General features: G+C 43.5%; 1 protein-coding gene across 3 annotated transcripts in view; it reads left to right on the plus strand.

The window, feature by feature from the left end:
- The first annotated feature begins 327 nt into the window (after positions 1-327).
- psda (pleckstrin and Sec7 domain containing a) overlaps positions 328-18,023 on the plus strand; it is a 44,903-nt gene continuing 27,207 nt past the window's right edge. Inside the window, exons 1-5 of one of the 3 annotated variants that reach the window (XM_010870213.4) lie at positions 328-520; positions 9,828-12,720; positions 13,072-13,183; positions 14,224-14,776; positions 16,741-17,244. In XM_010870213.4, coding sequence (XP_010868515.2) covers positions 10,018-12,720; positions 13,072-13,183; positions 14,224-14,776; positions 16,741-17,244 — 3,872 coding nt within the window. In that variant the 5' untranslated portion in view covers positions 328-520; positions 9,828-10,017. Of the gene's footprint in view, positions 521-3,326; positions 3,549-9,827; positions 12,721-13,071; positions 13,184-14,223; positions 14,777-16,740; positions 17,245-18,023 lie in introns of those variants that run through there. The other 2 variants (XM_010870212.4, XM_010870215.4) reach the window with 2 other exon arrangements.

An 18,023-nucleotide genomic window follows, 5' to 3' on the forward strand; every position in this document is an offset into this window, starting at 1 on the left:
CCTGTTTAAATAAAATAAAAAAATAGACTCCTGTTTGGCATGTCCAATCTGGAACTAACTTCACTGCAGCTTTAAACTGCGAAATACATACAGACCTAGTATGCATTATTATTATTTTTTAAGATGCTAATATAGCTAAGCCCTGGGTGAAATTGATCCGTCTGTTTGTCCATTCTGGTTAAATAGTTTGTGTAAACTGTACTTCAAGAAGGCGTATAACAGCACGTAGGCTTCTCAGGGAGAAGAGCTCTGAGCATGCTCGCTTTAGAAGAAAAGTGCGCGTGTGTGCTGCACGCGTGTGGAAGTCGCTCTTCGACCGGAGCGGAGGGGAGCAGGGGAGCTGTCCGTTTCAGAACCTAATAGCTATGAATGTAAAGCTCTTTTCTAACAAGGATATTATTCTACGTCAAAATACCCAATGCGGAAATGGGATAAGCCGCAATGTAAACACGGTTAGTCGGCGGCTATCGAGATTCTGCTGCATCTAATAGTATGATTAGCATTTAATGTAATGGCAGGGGTAAGTGACTATATCTTTCTTCATTTACCGTGACAAGCTGGTCGTGTGGCATGTTGTAGACTAGAAATGGTACACCTTCATTAATGAATGAAAAGATCACTCCAGCTGTAGTACACTGCTTTCTGTTTGGCTTCAACACAAGACCTATAATTTCCGTCTGCGCATTTTGCTTTAGTTCACCCAATAATACCACTTTCAGTTCTGTCGCAGAGCGGAGTGACCATAGTGTTTGGAACGTATTTTATTTTCCAAAGCTCATATAAACTGCAGTTATATTTCCTATATTCCCGTGGCAGACATCTTTAAGTTTTCTGGATTCAAAACTTATAGGTCTCATTTGTTTCTCAAGACACACAGCCATTAAGCCCTTCTTTCAGGTTCTACTCTTTTTGGGTCAGTTTTGGGTCTCTCTCGTATACACGCATTAACGCATGCTGACGTCTATCACAATCGCATACACCTCATCAGATCGAGCCTAGTTCTGCTCTGTCTGACGTTCTCCAGTTAGTTCACCTCCTTCCTCCACACCTCCTTCCATCCAACACCAGTGTGTGGCCATAATGAATTATCCAGATTCTGCTGGCAAAAACACATACAGGAGCCCATGACAATCTTAATGCTATTTTAGTCCTTACAGCTCCATGACCTGTAGGTTTCCTTGCTAGTCCTTGATTAAAGTGGGTCTTGTATGAACCACATTCCTACTGAAATTAAAAAATATATTTATTCTGAAAATGTCAGTGGTAATTTATTCTAAATAAGCCACCTCTTAGAAATGTCCTTTCGATCTGTCACTCCACTGCAGCCTGGCTTGGGACTGCATCTCCTTGTAGTATAGATTTCTGCGCCATTCTCCAGCCCAGATTGATTTGACTGTGTAAGGCACTTGGTTAAGCATACAAGCCATCGATCTGTCTGCTAGTGCATAAAGTGGGATGTCAGGGCAATAAAACATTCTGATGCCCCCAACTGAAGACAGTGTGGGTGGCATTTCCAATACAAAATGACTCATGAGTTCTAGTAGTTCAGTACCATGTCACATGAAAGCAGCTGAACATTTAGCACATACAAAAATATGGGGAAAATTTGGTCTTGTTTTCACAGGTGGTGGTCTGCATTCTTCTACCTTTGTGTACCTATTCAGGAGACATCATAATCAATACATCTCATATCCATTGTTGTAATGCATTTCTATCATTCTGTTACTGTCATTCTGTTACCAGGTGTTGGTGTTCTTCACTTACTATAGTTCAATTCTTAAAATAATGTTGAGACCCCATTATTGAGACCCCATTATTCCTGCATACACCTTAGTATCTGGATTCAAGGGCCCCGCAATGGCACAGCAGTAAAGACACTATCACAGAGTTAGCTGTGTCATTGTGAGACCAGGGTTTGAATCCTTATTGTGGATTGGCCCATGGGTCCCACGGAGGGTGGTGCAGTTTACTAGCACCATCCGGGTATTTGGAGGTTAATAGTCAAATATGTTTGCCTTGGCTCATTTTGCTCTAGCAACTCCTTCTGGCGGCTTGGGCACTTGTGAGCACAGTCAAGCTAGAAGACAAAAGCCTTTCTTGGCTGAGAAAATAGTGTGATCAGAACCAGAATGGCACCATTGGAAGTGGCGACAATGTAGCAGGGCTTTAATTAAGAATTGGATATAATGAAAATGGGGAGAGAAACATTTGGAATTCTTTCATATTTCTGGGGAAATTTGTTAGCATAAAGAATGCCACTCTTTTTCAACTAAATGTGTTTTAATGAAATTGTGAAAAAAATATTAACAGACAGCACTATCTTTCAGAATCTGAACTGTGATGCTGAGGCTTTAAACTCTCCCTAGATTAAACCACAGCTCACAGCAGAGCATGTGAATGTAATTCAGTATATGTGCTGGTTAATAAATAATTTGAAGTTGGTTGTTAAATTCTTTACATTAAAACTATATTTTCTGTGGTTGGGTCAGAATATTAAAATATAGCTAGGATATAGGATCGGTCTAATGACATGAAACTGAAATTGTCTCAGCTCTACATAGACTTGATTATTGTATAGAACTCTGACATGCTTTTTGGTTCAGAGAAAACTGTTCTGCATTAACTTAAATAAAGCCACAGCACAATGCACAGCTTAACCAAATATGACATCTCTGAAGCTCACCATTTGTAAAGCTTATTTTTATGAGTGGAGTTTTTTTGGATTTTGCATTTTTAGGATAAACTCTCTGTCTGGAAAGACAAATCTAGGAGAGTGAATGCAGACAAACAAATAGAGTGGGTTGATAGCGAGTCAACTGACGCAGCATCATTGGGGGCCATTCCTTAAGCTGTCACTTTCATGTGACAATGAGAAAATAACTTCCCTGCTCTGTTTTTTAACTGTCATCAAATTTCAGTTCACCAGTCCAAATCATCCCAGGGAGGTACCGAACGATCCTCAGCCAGCCACGGCGTGGATAACAAGAGAGAGTGTCTGTCTAGGTGTGAAAGTGTGAAGTTGATGCATTGGATTGGTTTGCCTTTGTTTTTCCCCCAGAGGATTACAACTGTTACCCCACCATGACATAAATTAGCAGCCTGTCGTTATCCTCTGATTGCAAAGGGGTTGCTGGTGACCTCTGACCTTGGAACCACCCCAGTAACTAGCTATAAGCTGCATGGTCCTCCACCATCTGTTAGTGCTCAACAGACTACCTTTCACCAGCCAGTAAGACGGCTCTGGATCGAGGGATCTTATTGGCTTGAGCACTTCCAGACGGAGGGACAAGGCACAGTGAAAGGCTGGAGGTGTAAGGCAGCGTTCTATTGGACTGGAGGGGGAGGTGGAGGAAGGGAAGAGAACCTGCTTAGTAGTGTGAGAGGCGTAAATCCAGTTTGGATGAGCTGGCAGAGAGGACAGACCACTGTAAGTCTAGAGGTGGTGAAGAGGAGAAACAGAGGAGAAAGACAGGGAGGAGGAAGGAGGATGGCAGCGTCGGACAGGCTATGGCCGAGGCTGTTGGTTCTGTGAGGGGGGCCACTCCGAGGTAAGGCAGAATGCGGTCACAGAGAGACCTGGTTGAAAAGTGCTGGTGGCTTTAGGTTGATCAGATATGGAGGAATGAAGGTTGGGTGGGTGGGGGAATCCTATTAGTCAGAGTACAAAGCCTTAACTGCCCTGCTAATAAGGGTGTGTAATATAGGAGAGAGCAAAGGGGTTGTTGGGGGGCACAGGCTTTTCCTCAAGTTATTATCATGAGGTTGTTTATTATTCCATGTGCCTTTATATCCACTTTGGCATGTAGCAATATAGCGCTAGCATTATGTTAATGTGAATGTTTATTGGTTTGCTGGTTTTGGAAATAATTTGAGATGTCAGCTGTTTTAGTAACTGACTGCAATTATTGATGCGTTTTTAAGGTGTACCATTATTTTTGAGGGCAAGCTTTATTTATCTCTCTAAATCCATATTTCTGGTAACTTGGGAAGATTTATACATGTGATGATTGATATGACATTTCAATATTTTCATACATTGTTTCATTATATAATTTTCTGGATGGAATAATGCTCGTAAATCTATTCTGTTCATATTACCCAAATAATAAACCCTTCATACAGTGTACTAGAGTTGCTTTTCCTTCGTTGTTCACTCTTAACCATCGCCAGACGACTTTGTATTGAAATACTGAAGCACATGGCTAGTCTCGAGTAGGGAGTTAACCTTGTTGTGTAATTCAATAAAGAAATAACTCCTGTATAGACTATTTATCTTGACATGCATTAGGACAACAAAACGTCTTGGCTACCCATAAATCATTTAGATTAATCTCTGGAACGTTACCAAGGGGTTCTGTTACACAAATAGGTGTCCTTTTCACTTTGTTGTGGGTTACCTTGGCATTCACAGATAGTGTTTAATCGCATCTTGTCCTGTGACTCGACTCTTCATCCCCTCTTCATGCGTTCCGTCTGCAAAACATTATTGACCTTGACTGACTAATGTGTCAAGACGCTTGAGATGACCTACTCTATGAGTTGAGGTCTTTAACAGCAACATCATTTGGAGGTACTTAACAGTAACACTGCACAAGGAGTCTCAGGAACATCAGTAGCACTACAGATGAGTATAAATGGTGTTTGAGATTTGAATATGATTAGCAAGAGAGTCACGAAGCTTCAATCAATTCCAAAGTTTTGCAATTACTGAGGTCAAGCATTTATCAAAGACACCTCCGATCACCTCTGTCCAGCCAACACACTGTCATCCATGCTGGATCAAACAATGATCGGTTCATATATAAAGTTAGTCTGGACACACTTTTCTATGTGCTGTAGTTATTATTGCTTAAAGCTTTGCATGTCTAACAGGAAAGGCAGGTATATAATTTACCGAGGGATATTGTGAATGGAGACACTGTGTGAACATTGCTATGGCAGGTTTGATTGAATTCCAACCTGTGTTCATTGACAATTTGATATTGGAACAATGAAACTGTAATATCATATAGATTTACAGATTTGTCTTGGTAGTGAAGTGTTCCTATTCTGACAAATTTGGAGGGTGGCAAAACTGCCCTTTAAAGGTCTTTACTTGATTGTCAAATTCACCTAAGAGATCTTATCATGGGACATCTGTTCCCAAGTATTCACAGAAATAAATAAGAGACATTATGTGATTTTTTGTCAAAATAATGAAGGTATTACAGTTCATAAGTTTGCATACCCTGGCAGAAATTGTGAAATTATGGCATTGATTTTGAAAATATGACTGATCATAGCCCTGATCAAAAGTTTACATACCCTTGAATGTTTGGCCTTGTTACAGACACACACAGGTGAAAAAGGCAATTAAAGGTGAATTTCCCACACCTGTGGCTTTTAAAAAATGCAATGAGTGTCTGTGTATAAATAGTCAATGAGTTTGTTAGCTCTCATGTGGATGCACTGAGCAGGCTAGATACTGAGCCATGGGGAGCAGAAAAGAACTGTCAAAAGACCTGCGTAACAAGTTAATGGAACTTTATAAAATGGAAAAGGATATAAAAAGATATCCAAAGCCTTGCAAATGCCGGTCAGTACTGTTCAATCACTTACTAAGAAGTGGAAAATTCAGGGATCTCTTGATACCATGTCAAGGTCAGGTAGACCGAGAAAGATTTCAGCCAAAACTGCCAGAAGAATTGTTCGGGATACAAAGAAAAACCCACAGGTAACCTCAGGAGAAATACAGGCTGCTCTGTAAAAATACGGTGTGGTTGTTTCATGGGGCAAAATACAACGATACCTGAACAAAAATGAACTGAATGGTCGAGTTGCCAGAAAGAAGCCTTTACTGCGCCAGTGCCACAATAAAGCCTGGTTACAATAAGCCCAACAACACCTTGACACACATCACAGCTTCTGGCACACTGTAATTTGGAGTGATGAGACTAAAATAGAGCTTTATGGTCACAACCATATGCGCTATGTTTGGAGAGGGGTCAACAAGGCCTATAGTTAACAGAATACCATCCCCACTGTGAAGCATGGTGGTGGCTCACTGATGTTTTGGGGGGGTGTGAGCTCTAAATGCATGAAAATTGTTGGCAATATGAATGCAGCATGTTATCAGAAAATACTGGCAGACAATTTGCATTCTTCTGCACGAAAGCTGCGCATGGGACACTCTTGGAATTTCCAGCACGACAATTACCCTAAGCACAAAGGCCAAAGACTTTGAATGACTTGGAGGCATTCTGCCAATACGATCGGGCAGCTATTCCACCTGCAAGAATTCAGGGCCTCATAAACTATTATAAAACACTGCATGCTGTCATTGATGCTAAAGAGGGCAATACGCAGTATTAAGAACTAAATGTATGCACTTTTGAACAGAGTTCAACAGTTCATTTTTTTCTTTGTTGCCATTGTGCCATTCTGTTATGACCTACAGTTGAATGTGACGTGTTTTGCCTGCTCACTCATGTTTTCTTTACAAATTATACATATATTACCAATTCTGCAAACTTTCGAGGACAATTGTACATGATTGCTCTTTATAAATTATACTCAACAATTATTATGATTACTATAAGTTCCGGAACCTCTGATCATCTGCAAAAATCGGCCCACGGGGAAAATGAAGTTGCCTTTCACATTTCAAGACAATCTGTATGTGTATTCTTACCCGTCTCCAGATTCAGTGGGGTCTCCTGCAGTTTTTCTGAGATGTTCTTTATGTTTTTTATGTTCTATATGTTTGCATTTCCTAAAGCATAAAAAATGCATTACATGGAATTATGAATACATCCACTACATTGCCTGTGTTCATGTTTGATAATCTACTCAGTTTTAGTAAAGAATGTGGGGATTTCTGATCTAAATCCTCCTGATTCCATTATGCAAATTATCACCAGATTTCACCCCATGCAGGTGGACTTTTTTCGTCTGAGTGTGTGTCAGTGTTCTACTCCTTCTGTATGCGTTACTGTTTGCTGGGATCCTAACTTTTCATTGTCTCCAGGGTAAAAGAGCAGAGTTGTCTGTGTTGAATTACTAAACAAGATGCAGTCCCTTCTCTCCACAAAGGCTGTTGAACTCTATGGGCCAAGGTAGACTAGCTGATGGATCCCCTCTTTCCTCCTTCCCTTCCTCCCTCCTCTGCATGGAGATGGGTGTCTGCAGCTGAGGTGCTGCTGTGGCTTGGATGTGTGAGACAGACTGCCCTCTACCATTTCTGGCACTGACCCAGGAGTGTCATGAGACAACACAGCTTTTTCCCTAGGATCTCAGATGTTTATCACCCCGTGTCCAGTGTCTCCTTCTCTGTGTCTCTCCAGTTCCTTGTATCTCTATTTCCCTGTCACTTTCTCTCTCTGTGTTTGTGTTTTAGGGTTTGAAACAATTTGGTTCATTGGTTTATTGAGGCAGCATGGAGAAGTATGAAGTTCTGAAATCAGATACAATAATTACTGGTGTCTCTGACTGTCTCTACATGTGTTTTTTCAGGACCACACTGTCAAAAAGTTGTCCATTGCTAGCTAATATTAGAGCACTCACAATAGTAGGAGCTTTCTTTCTGCTCCTGATTTGTAGGGCAATGACTAATGACTGTCCAGCCATGGCTAACATTCAGACATGGTAGATAAACAAACCGAACAAGCTCCTCTAAATGTGGGCACGTGACCTCTGATACAGTGAAAGACATTGTTATAGCAACTATTGAATATATAGATTTAAGGATGTGCTCAGGCTGATGTTATATTATACTTGCTATTATACACTGAGGTCATGAGGTGTGTGAAAACTTGACAGACACTACAGATTGTATTGATAATGAAAAACATGGATTGTGGAATGTTTTGGCTTGCAACAGTAAAAGGCTCTCAGAAGTCATCATACCGGAGCAAAACAAGGAAGGCAACACCAGCACTAGGGTTGCACGATATTGGAAATAACTGACATTGCACTCATCTGGTGTAAATATATTGTTTTTCTGCGATATATATTGCGATATGAAAAAATACAGTATGTCTTCAGAAAGAGCTTTGGCTATCAACCTGACCGTATGTATCCTTCATTCTTCCCCTGCCCCATCCTCCACAATTAAAATGTATGAAACTCATGAACATTTTTATATTTCAGAACAGGTTGCTAGGTAATAATATGTAACAGTAATGGTATAGCAATAGCAACAGTAGTAAAATAGAATGCGCAGTAGGGCATAACTTACCAACTGCAAGATGCAGTCTATGGCTAAAGCACTGCAATCTGGTCCACTTGGTTCTTGGCATTGTCCGTTACACAGGCTAGACGACTCTCATCTAGTCCCCAATCAGCTAAAGCTTCTCTCATCCCTGTTGCGATGTTCTCACTTGTATGATCCTCTGGGAAAATGCAGTTTGCAAACAGCAAATGTTCAGGTGGAAGTCCTCATTAATAAAGTGTACGGTCAGATATATGTAGGGCTCCGTTGTCCGGCTGGACCACAAGTCCGTTGTTGCTGTATAATATTCCACTTGTGACAGCTCTCTTTCAACTTTTCAACTAGACTTGCATTTCTAGTACAGCTCTGGGATAGCAACTTGAGAAATGATCGAACAAATGATTGAACAAATTGGTGGTGTTGTGGCAACAATTTGTAGGCACTCTGACAAAGTATCTGTTTTTGGTCAACATCATCCCGTCTGTAGCCAAAATATTTATATGTAATTGACTATGCATTTCTTTTTGCATCCAAATTCTAAATTTCGGTCTTTTTTGCCTGTTCCTCGCTCATCATTTCGTCACGTGCAAGCAGAGCCTGTCAACTAAGTGCAGCAACGAACCATGTTTAAAATAATAATAAACTGTGTATCCAATAACCTATAAATCAGAGTGAATTACCTAGTTTTCCCATTTGAAAAGGTTAAGGTAAACAGACTGATATCTGTTTACCTTAACTAAATCGCACGTTCTGCGATGTGACAATTGTGGATGTGTACATCGCAATGTCGATGCTGAAACGATATATCATGCAGCCCTAAACAGAAAAATACAAAAAACGGCGAACACAGGGCAGGATCACCTAGGGAACCATCATGTCATGTGAGCAGCCAAGTCCTGAGATTACAAGTGGATGCATTGATTTGACACAAGGAAATTGGTAAACATGAGCAGCTCCAAATTCCTATGGTTTTCCAAGTGTAACCCAATTTATGTTTAGGTGTACCCAGATACATTTTTTGTTGCTGCTGTCTCTTGTTCTGGTCCATTCTGAACATTCAGTTCCAGGATCCCTCACCTGTGAAATTAGCTTTGATTAGAACAGCTACTGTTTGCTGTGTAGCAATCATAAGGCGAGTCTATCATAGATATAGCTTGTACTGTATTACAACCCACTGTTTACTGCAGTCACTTGTGATACTATGTAATTATGTCTGTTGGCTGGTATTTCTAGGTTTAAAATTATAGATGCATACATTCACAACCCTGAACCTCATCTAAAATGACTCACCCAAAATAAAGCTGATATTGAAATCTGTGCCACCTACAGTCACCCACCAGGGGGGCAGGAGAAAGCACCTAAATTGTGTTGTCATGGCTAGCATGTCATTGGCAGGTAGATAATGGCATGACAACATCTCCTCATGCAGACAGAAGTGGATCAGAAGGCTTTGTTTAGCATAATTCACATTTGCCTCCTCCACAACACAAAGTAAATAATTTTTTTTTTTTAATGATGAATCATTAATACTGAAACAGTCCATTATAATATACATTATAATATCCTTCTGTGTCAGTTTGTTTTATCTCTTTTGAATAACAGTTTTATTATGTACATTTCTCTTTTTTCATGTTGATAGATTTAAAAGAAGATGACCAGAGCAGTATGGCAAAGAGTCCTGCAAACATCCTTACTTACTGACCCTCATAAAATGGACCCATGTTTTCTCACTTTGATTTCGAAAGGAGGTTGAAGATAAGAGCGGTAGTCCCACCAAAGAAAAAAGCTACAAGAACCAGACCTAGGCTTGTGCTGAACCCATTGGGACCATGTCTCAGTCAGGTAAGATCCTGCACCTGTATGTGGAGGTGAGGTCTGTCCCAGAGGAGGAGGGGAAGGGCCAGGAAGGCTGTGTGGAGGCCATGCACCCACTTGTACTCCAAGAGCCTGACATCTTGCCTCAGTCTCTGCACACCTCCAACCACTCCACCACTTCCACCTGTACCTGCACTTCCACACCCAGCCCAGCCTCCATGTCCCCAAGGTTGCGGCATCAAGGTGGGGTTCACAGTCCCAGCCTCACCCCCTCAAAATCCCCCTCCAGACATTCTGTCAGTTTCCAACTAGACCTGCCAGACCACTCAGGACCACTCACTCTTCACAGGCAGAGTCTGCCTTATGACAGGAGTGGTGAGCTGCTCTCCACTCTCCAGCCATCAACCAACGGGCCACAGCATGGCACTCTGGTGCGTGGCCACTCATCAGACATTGAGCATTGCCACATGAAGGTACCCCAATCCCCTGCTTCCTCTGGGAGGACAACGAGCTCTTCCACTCCAACCAGTGGGTGCAGGTCCTGCGATGGCTCTGGTGTGGGGGATGAGGGCAAGTGTTCTGTGGTCAGTTTTAGGTACATTGAGAAAGCCAGCATTAGGTCTGTGGAAAGCCCTCTACGCCAAAGTATAGCTGAGAAACCCAGTAGAGGCATGGAGGAGAGTAATCTGCCTCCCCACCACAGGAAGAGACTCAGTGACCCTTTGTGGTCGGACAGTTGGCAGCCCTCAGATAGCTCCAGCTCCAGCTCCAAACAGTCCTGTCCCACCTCAGGCAGGTCTCCCAGAGGCTCCCCCTGTCTCCGCAAAGCCACTCTGGACACTGTAGCCAGAGAGGCCACCTACAGAGCCTTGGAGGAATTTGGCTCTCCGGAACTGAGGCACCGACTAGCAGACTACAGCCCAGACAAGAGCCCGAGCCTGCCCCGTGTCTACCAGCAGCAGTCCCGCTGCAAGTCCTGGGGTGGGTCACCAGTCCTGCCTCGGGGAGCCAAAACACTGCCAGTCAATGCACACCTCATCAACTCAGACAGGAACCATGGTTTGAATGGCTTGCCCAGAAGCCCAGCTTCTGACCACCTCGCTGTTCAAGCCAGGCAGTCCTACTACAACTACACCACGTCCACATCCAGTGTTCGCCAGCACCATGGTGTCCAGAATCACAGGTCAAGGCTGGCAGACGAGAACCCCAGGTTGTCCACTAAGTTTGAGGATGAGAGCCTCAGGTTGTCCACCAAGTTTGAGGACGAGAGCCCCAGGTTGTCCACCAAGTTTGAGAACAAGAGCCCCAGGTTGTCCCCCAAGTTTGAGGACGAGAGCCCCAGGTTGTCGACCAAGTTTGCAGACGAGAGCCCCAGGTTGTCCGCAAAATTTGAGGACGAGAGCCCCAGGTTGTCCGCCAAGTTTGAGGACAAGAGCCCCAGCTTGTCCACCAAGTTTGGAGATGAGAGCCCCAGGTTGTCCACCAAGTTTGCGGATGAGAGCCCCAGGTTGTCTTTGAAGTTTGCGGACGAGAGCCCCCAGTTGTCTTCCAAATTCCGCCGGCCTTTACCTGCAGGGAGGCCAACTGCGATCCAGCATGAAATACCAGCAAGCATGATGAATAGCTTCTCGGTTTCTTGCAACCAGAGGACTAGCGGCCACACCAGCACCCACACTTCTTGCGATAGCCTGCCCGTTAGCCCCTGCTTATCCAACAAGTTCAATTCTGACCAGTCAGGTCAGTCAAATGGCAACTGGCTGGTTGATGGAAGGAACAAGACTAGTGGCAGGACAAGTATCTCCCCTGCCACCAGCCCAGACATTGCCCATAATCTGGCGGACAAAGCTACCAAGCTGTCCACCATCTTCGTAGATAGGAGGACACCCTCTCCTACCCTATCGCAGGTTGACGCAGCCAGATCAGACAGCCCCTGTCATGGTTACTTCTCCAGGGAGTCCCAACCCTTTGCCAGTCTGCAGGGCCAAGGTTTTCCAGCGCAGCCCCACCCCGCGGCTAACACCCACACACAACCCCAAGAACAAAGGTGGACACCTAAAGATGGATCCCACTCGAGAGAGTCCAGACCAGGCCATGGCCTGGGAATGTCCTCCCCTGCTATTACAGCTATGGTACACCAAGTGGTTGCATTCCACAGTCCTATTTTAGACCCTCAGATGCAGGGAGCCGAGCTACTGAAGGACAGCCCTATCCTGCACCGGCACCAGCCTCCACAGTACAAGGGAGACCGTGGGTCCCCCGGCCTGTGTAGGAGACCGTATGACACCCACTTTGAAAGAGTAGGCCAGAGAGACAGCCCACAGTGCAACAGGCGATTATTGTTAGGCCTTGACATGGAGCCAACAGAGAGCTGGACCTCCAGAATGCAACAGTGGAGGGAGAATGGGTCTGCCAAAAACAGGGAGGAGTCTGACAGTGAGGCTCTAACTGCTGATGGGGACGGAGAGAGTGTGATGACCAAGGAGCAGCTTCAGAGTAGGGATGGAGCTGGACATGGAGATAGACATGGGGTAAACAGGGAGCCAAGAGGGGAGAACCAGGACCATTGCGGGACGCTGGGGTCTTCTCAAAGCTCCAGTGGAGTGACAGGTAGCCTGGGGGAGATCTGTCAGCCAGCGAGGGACTGTCTCTCTCCTGAGACATCCAGCCAGTCCAGCCAGAAGAGCAATGACACTGGAGACACTGCTTCTGGGATGCAGGTGCATTTGTGTTTGTTCATGTTTTACTATGCCGGTGGGGACTGAAAATGTAGAAAAACAAGGACAGTTTTATTTTGTGAGGACATTTCGTTGGTCCCCATGTGAGACAAAGTGTAATTTCTGGTGCATGTCAGGGCTATGGTTTTCATCATTTATTAATCGGGGACTGATTCAGAACTAGGACACCAGATGAGTGCAGTTAACTAGCTAGCCCAAAACTCTGAAATGTTTTGGCCCTTCCGAAACAGAGTTGAAAAAGCCTGGTGTATTCATTAGGTTAACTTGTTTATAATTGTACGAGACACCTTATTTATCAAATACATGTCACTCTCACTGTCTGTCACCTTGTAGTTGGACAGTGGTTCCTTAGTGCTTGGCCCGTCCTTGCACTCACAGAAGATTGCCCGTGCTAAATGGGAGTTCCTGTTTGGACAGCCTACAGAAGACAGCCATGATTCTAAAGGTGCGTGGTCCAGTTGAGAGAGTTCTAAGCATTGCTTTCTTCCTCTAGTTCAGACATCTTCGTTCAGCCGACTCTTCTCATAAACAAGCTGCTGGCTACACAATACTCCCGTAATCCAATTAGCTCTGACTAGCTTTGGCTTTAAAGCTATCATGGCTGTGCATCAGTCTTTTTTACCCTTCCACTGACTCTGTTCTTTCTCTTGATACACAAACACTTTCTTTGTTTGCCTGAAAGGTTTCTAAACTTTATTGATAGTCTGAGATAACTGACTCTAGACAACACGTGATTGTTTAATGTTTTGTATTGGTATAATTTAAAGATTGAATGTCAGATATCAGATAATATGATCATATGTGTTTATAATTGTTTATAGTTTATACAATGTTCTGGATCTGTTCTCTGCATTTCTCTCACTCGTTCTATTAATTGTTATCAGGTCTTTGCCTTTTTATCAACCGTAGTATTACATATGGATTTGATAGTATTGACACCATTAACGTCCCATTTTGGTATGAGATTATAAAGTTCAGGTTATGTGTAATCGCACAGTACAACTTACATAGTGGAATTTGTTAAAACGCTATAATAACCGATTCTATAACAATCACTATGTAGTTACAAAGTCATATCACTAATACTAATATTTGTTTGTTAGTATATAGAGCTTACATATGTTAAATATTTTAACATGTGCCAACGTGACAGCAACCATACACTTTAACCACAATTTGTAATGGCCCTAAAATGGTTAACATCATCTTAATTTAGCATAAGTAATAACAGAAACATAGCAAGAACAGAGCATGTAATACATTTAAATGGTTTACAACAGGAAAGTGCTACTAAAACATTACAAGTTCTTACTGTTGCCAGTCCTCTCAATACACTGAACCCTCATAATGGATTACAATCTATACATTTTCTACAGGACTTCAGAACAGGACGTCATGGGTTTCAGAATAGTTCATTTGAGTAGATAAAACATATATTTTGTTAATCAATGTTCATACTCACTTAAATTGTCTCTTAAATCCCAGAATCTTCTTCAGCCCCCCCTAGTGGCACAACTAGTGGGTCAACCCCCCTGCCCTCCTCCCTGCCCCTGCAGCTAACCGCCAGTCACCGGAGGGGGAGGGACAATGAGGAGAGTCAGAGTCTGTCCTATCATGACGTCCAGCAGGTGGAGGTGGAGCTAGTGACCCCGGCCCCAGTCGAAGCCGTTGGCTTCTCGCCCAAGACGGGCATTATCCGTAGAACCATCAAGTACTCCGAGACGGACTTAGATGCCGTGCCGCTGAAATGCTACCGAGAAACAGACCTGGACGAGGTGATGTCGGCTGAGGGTCGTACAAATAGGGAAAGCGAGCAAGACGAGGCGGAGGTGGACTCAGCCTTTGGTAGTAACCGCAGTGTCCTGGGCATCTCTGGTTCAAGCGCCGGTACTGTAGTCTGCACCGATGGAGAAGAGGAGGAGCTGGAGGAGGAGGAGGAGGAGGTGGTGAGCTGGGCCAGTGTGAGGATGCAAGGGGATAAGAAGAGGCAGCATGCCACTCAGGAAGACAGTCAAGTTTACAGCACGCTACTGAAAGGGTGAGACAGTCACCGCACTTCAAACACACCGTCATTTGTAACTGAAAGCACACACACACACACACGGCCATTATCAAGAGAGACATGTTTAGCACATAAAGCGGCAAGGACCGTTGCTGACATGCATACTCGCTAGAAGATTTTATTGATTCCATGTCAGGCATTTTCAAATGCAACACCTACTTATTATTGAGGTCAATTTGAAACATTTAACATAGCACAATACAGACCAACAACAGGTAAGTACAATGCCAAGACAGAACTACTACATATTTTGCACCTTATTGCATTTTAATTGTGTACATACACTGAACAAAATTATAAACACAACACTTTTGTTTTTGCCCCCATTTATCATGAGCTGAACTCAAAGATCTAAGACTTTCTCTATGTACACAAAAGGCCTATTTCTCTCAAATATTGTTCGCATATCTGTCTAAATCTGTGTTAGTGAGCACTTCTCCTTTGCCGAGATAATCCATCCACCTCACAGGTGTGGCATATCAAGATGCTGATTATACAGCATGATTATTGCACAGGTGTGCCTTAGGCTGGCCACAATAAAAGGCCACTCTAAAATGTATAGTCCCATCACACAGCACAATGCCACAGATGTCCCAAGTTTTGAGGGAGTTTCCAATTGGGAAGCTGACTTCAGAATGGTCCACCAGAGCTGTTGCCCGTGAATTGAATGTTAATTTCTCTACCATAAGCCGTCTCCAAAGGCGTTTCAGAGAATTTGGCAGTACATCCAACCGGCCTCACAACCACCAACCACGTGTAACCACGCCAGCCCAGGACCTCCAAATCCAGCATCTTCACCTCCAGGATCATGTGAGACCAGCCACCCAGACAGCTGCTGCAAAAATCGGTTTGCATAACCAAAGGATTTCTGCACAAACTGTCAGAAACGTCTCAGGGAAGCTCATCTGCATGCTCGTTGTCCTCATCGGGGTCTCGACCTGACTGCAGTTCGTCGTCGTAACCGACATGAGTGGGCAAATGCTCACATTCGATGGCGTCTGGCACTTTGGAGAGGTGTTCTCTTCACGGATGAATCCCGGTTTTCACTGTACAGGCCAGATGGCAGACAGCGTGTATGGCGTTGTGTGGGTGAGCGGTTTGCTGATGTCAACGTTGTGGATCGAGTGGCCCATGGTGGCGGTAGGGTTATGGTATGGGCAGGCGTGTGTTATGGACTACAAACACAGATGCATTTTATTGATGGCATTTTGAATGCACAGAGATACCGTGACGAGATCCTAGGCCCATTGTTGTGCCATTCATGCACGACCATCACCTCATGTTGCAGCCTCATGTTGCAGCATGATAATGCATGGTACCATGTTGCAAAGATCTGTACACAATTCCTGGCAGTTAAAAACATCCCAGTTCTTGCATGGCCAGCATACTCACCTGACATGTCACCCATTGAGCCTGTTTGGGATGCTCTGGATCGACGTATATGACAGTGTGTTCCAGGTCCTGCCAATATACTGCACTTTCGCACAGCCATTGAAGAAGAGTGGACCAACATTCCACAGGCCACAACAATAACCTGATCAACTCTATGCAAAGGAGATGTGTTGCACTGCGTGAGGCAAATGGTGGTCCCACCAGATACTGACTGGTTTTCGGACCCCCCCAGACCTCCCCAATACAGTGACACTGCACATTTTAGAGTGGCCTTTTATTGTGGCCAGCCTAAGGCTCACCTATGCAATAATCATGCTGTCTAATCAGCATCTTGATATGCCACACCTGTGAGGTGGATGGATTATATCGGCAAGTGCTCACTAACACAGATTTAGACAGATTTGTGAACAATATTTGAGTGAAATAGGCCTTTTGTGTACATAGAGAAAGTCTTAGATCTTTGAGTTCAGCTCATGATAAATGGGGGCAAAAACGTTTGGGTTGCAATTATAATTTTGTTCAGTGTATCTGTTTTACTTGTATACCAGAGATTTTCAGGGCGTATCTCCTGTTAAGGACATGGTTTCTTCCTGCAATAGTCCCCTGGACCACATATCTGATGCCCAGTCAGCTCTCAAGTCGCCCATCTCATTGAACAGCCCTCGCAGGACCTCTGCAGATGGCCTGGACTCGTTCAGCCGCCACTTTGAGAGTATTGTGGAGTCTCACCGGGCCAAGGGCACCTCCTACAGCAGCCTGGACAGTGTTGACCTCTTGACCTCTAGCAGCCCACCCATCTTCACCTTTGACCTGCCCACTCTCACCCCTGAGATCCAGAGCCAGATCTGTGAGAGTGCGCGTAACATAATCGAACTGAGTTTTGCCCCCTTGACCAATCCAGATCCCCCTAGCATATCTGAGCCCAACCCCCCTAACAACCCCCTGGCCCCGACAAGGCAGGCACTCGGAAGCACCCCTGAGGAGAAATCTACCCCAGGACAGTTGGAGATTGACCACCTGCGAATGAAGTCTAACTTAGACATGCCTCTCAGGTGAGTTTGTTGTCTTTGTAGGTATAAGTAGTTCAGCTATCAATAGTAGTGATGGTATAAGTAGAAGTGGTGATACTATTAGTAGTGGTGGTATTAGTAGTGGTGGTGATACTACCAGTTGTGGGGATACTGTAAGTAGTGGAGATACTAGTAGTAGTGGAGATACTAGTAGAAGTGGTGATACTAGTAGTTGTGGTGATACTAGTAGTAGTGGTGGTATAAGAGTTAGTGGTGATATTAGTAGTAGTGGAAGAACATTGATCTCTGTCTACAGTATGTGTTTTTCCATATTGCTTAGTGGTTGTTCTAATGTGTCTTGGGAGCCTTTCATATCAGGAATGAGGTCTTAATAATTTTTGTCTTAAACCTTTAAATAATTATAGCTGCATTTGTAGTATACAAACCAAAACTGCTGTGTTTATTACAACTGAATTTAGAGGCAACCAGAGTCTATTGAACGATTCTAGTGTGAACAGAATTCTTTTTTTTCTTTTTTACAATTAGTAATCCACAAATGTAATAATTGTATTCATAAATTGAACTTGCATTTAATGTTTTGAAAATATGTTCAGTTCATACAATTAATGTATCCAGTTTGTGGATTACAAATTCAAAATTAAAGAATGTTTGTCTCTAAAATCACTCCATAATATGCTACACATATACCCCTGTTTCTTTGATCCAAGCAGTATTGTGTTCAAGACCTTCATTTACATTTTCCTCAATATAAAATGTATAAAGACTTTCAAAAGTAACAGATACCAATGTTATGAGATATA

Source organism: Esox lucius, chromosome 6, assembly GCF_011004845.1.
Source record: "Esox lucius isolate fEsoLuc1 chromosome 6, fEsoLuc1.pri, whole genome shotgun sequence".
Taxonomy (NCBI): Eukaryota; Metazoa; Chordata; class Actinopteri; order Esociformes; family Esocidae; genus Esox; species Esox lucius.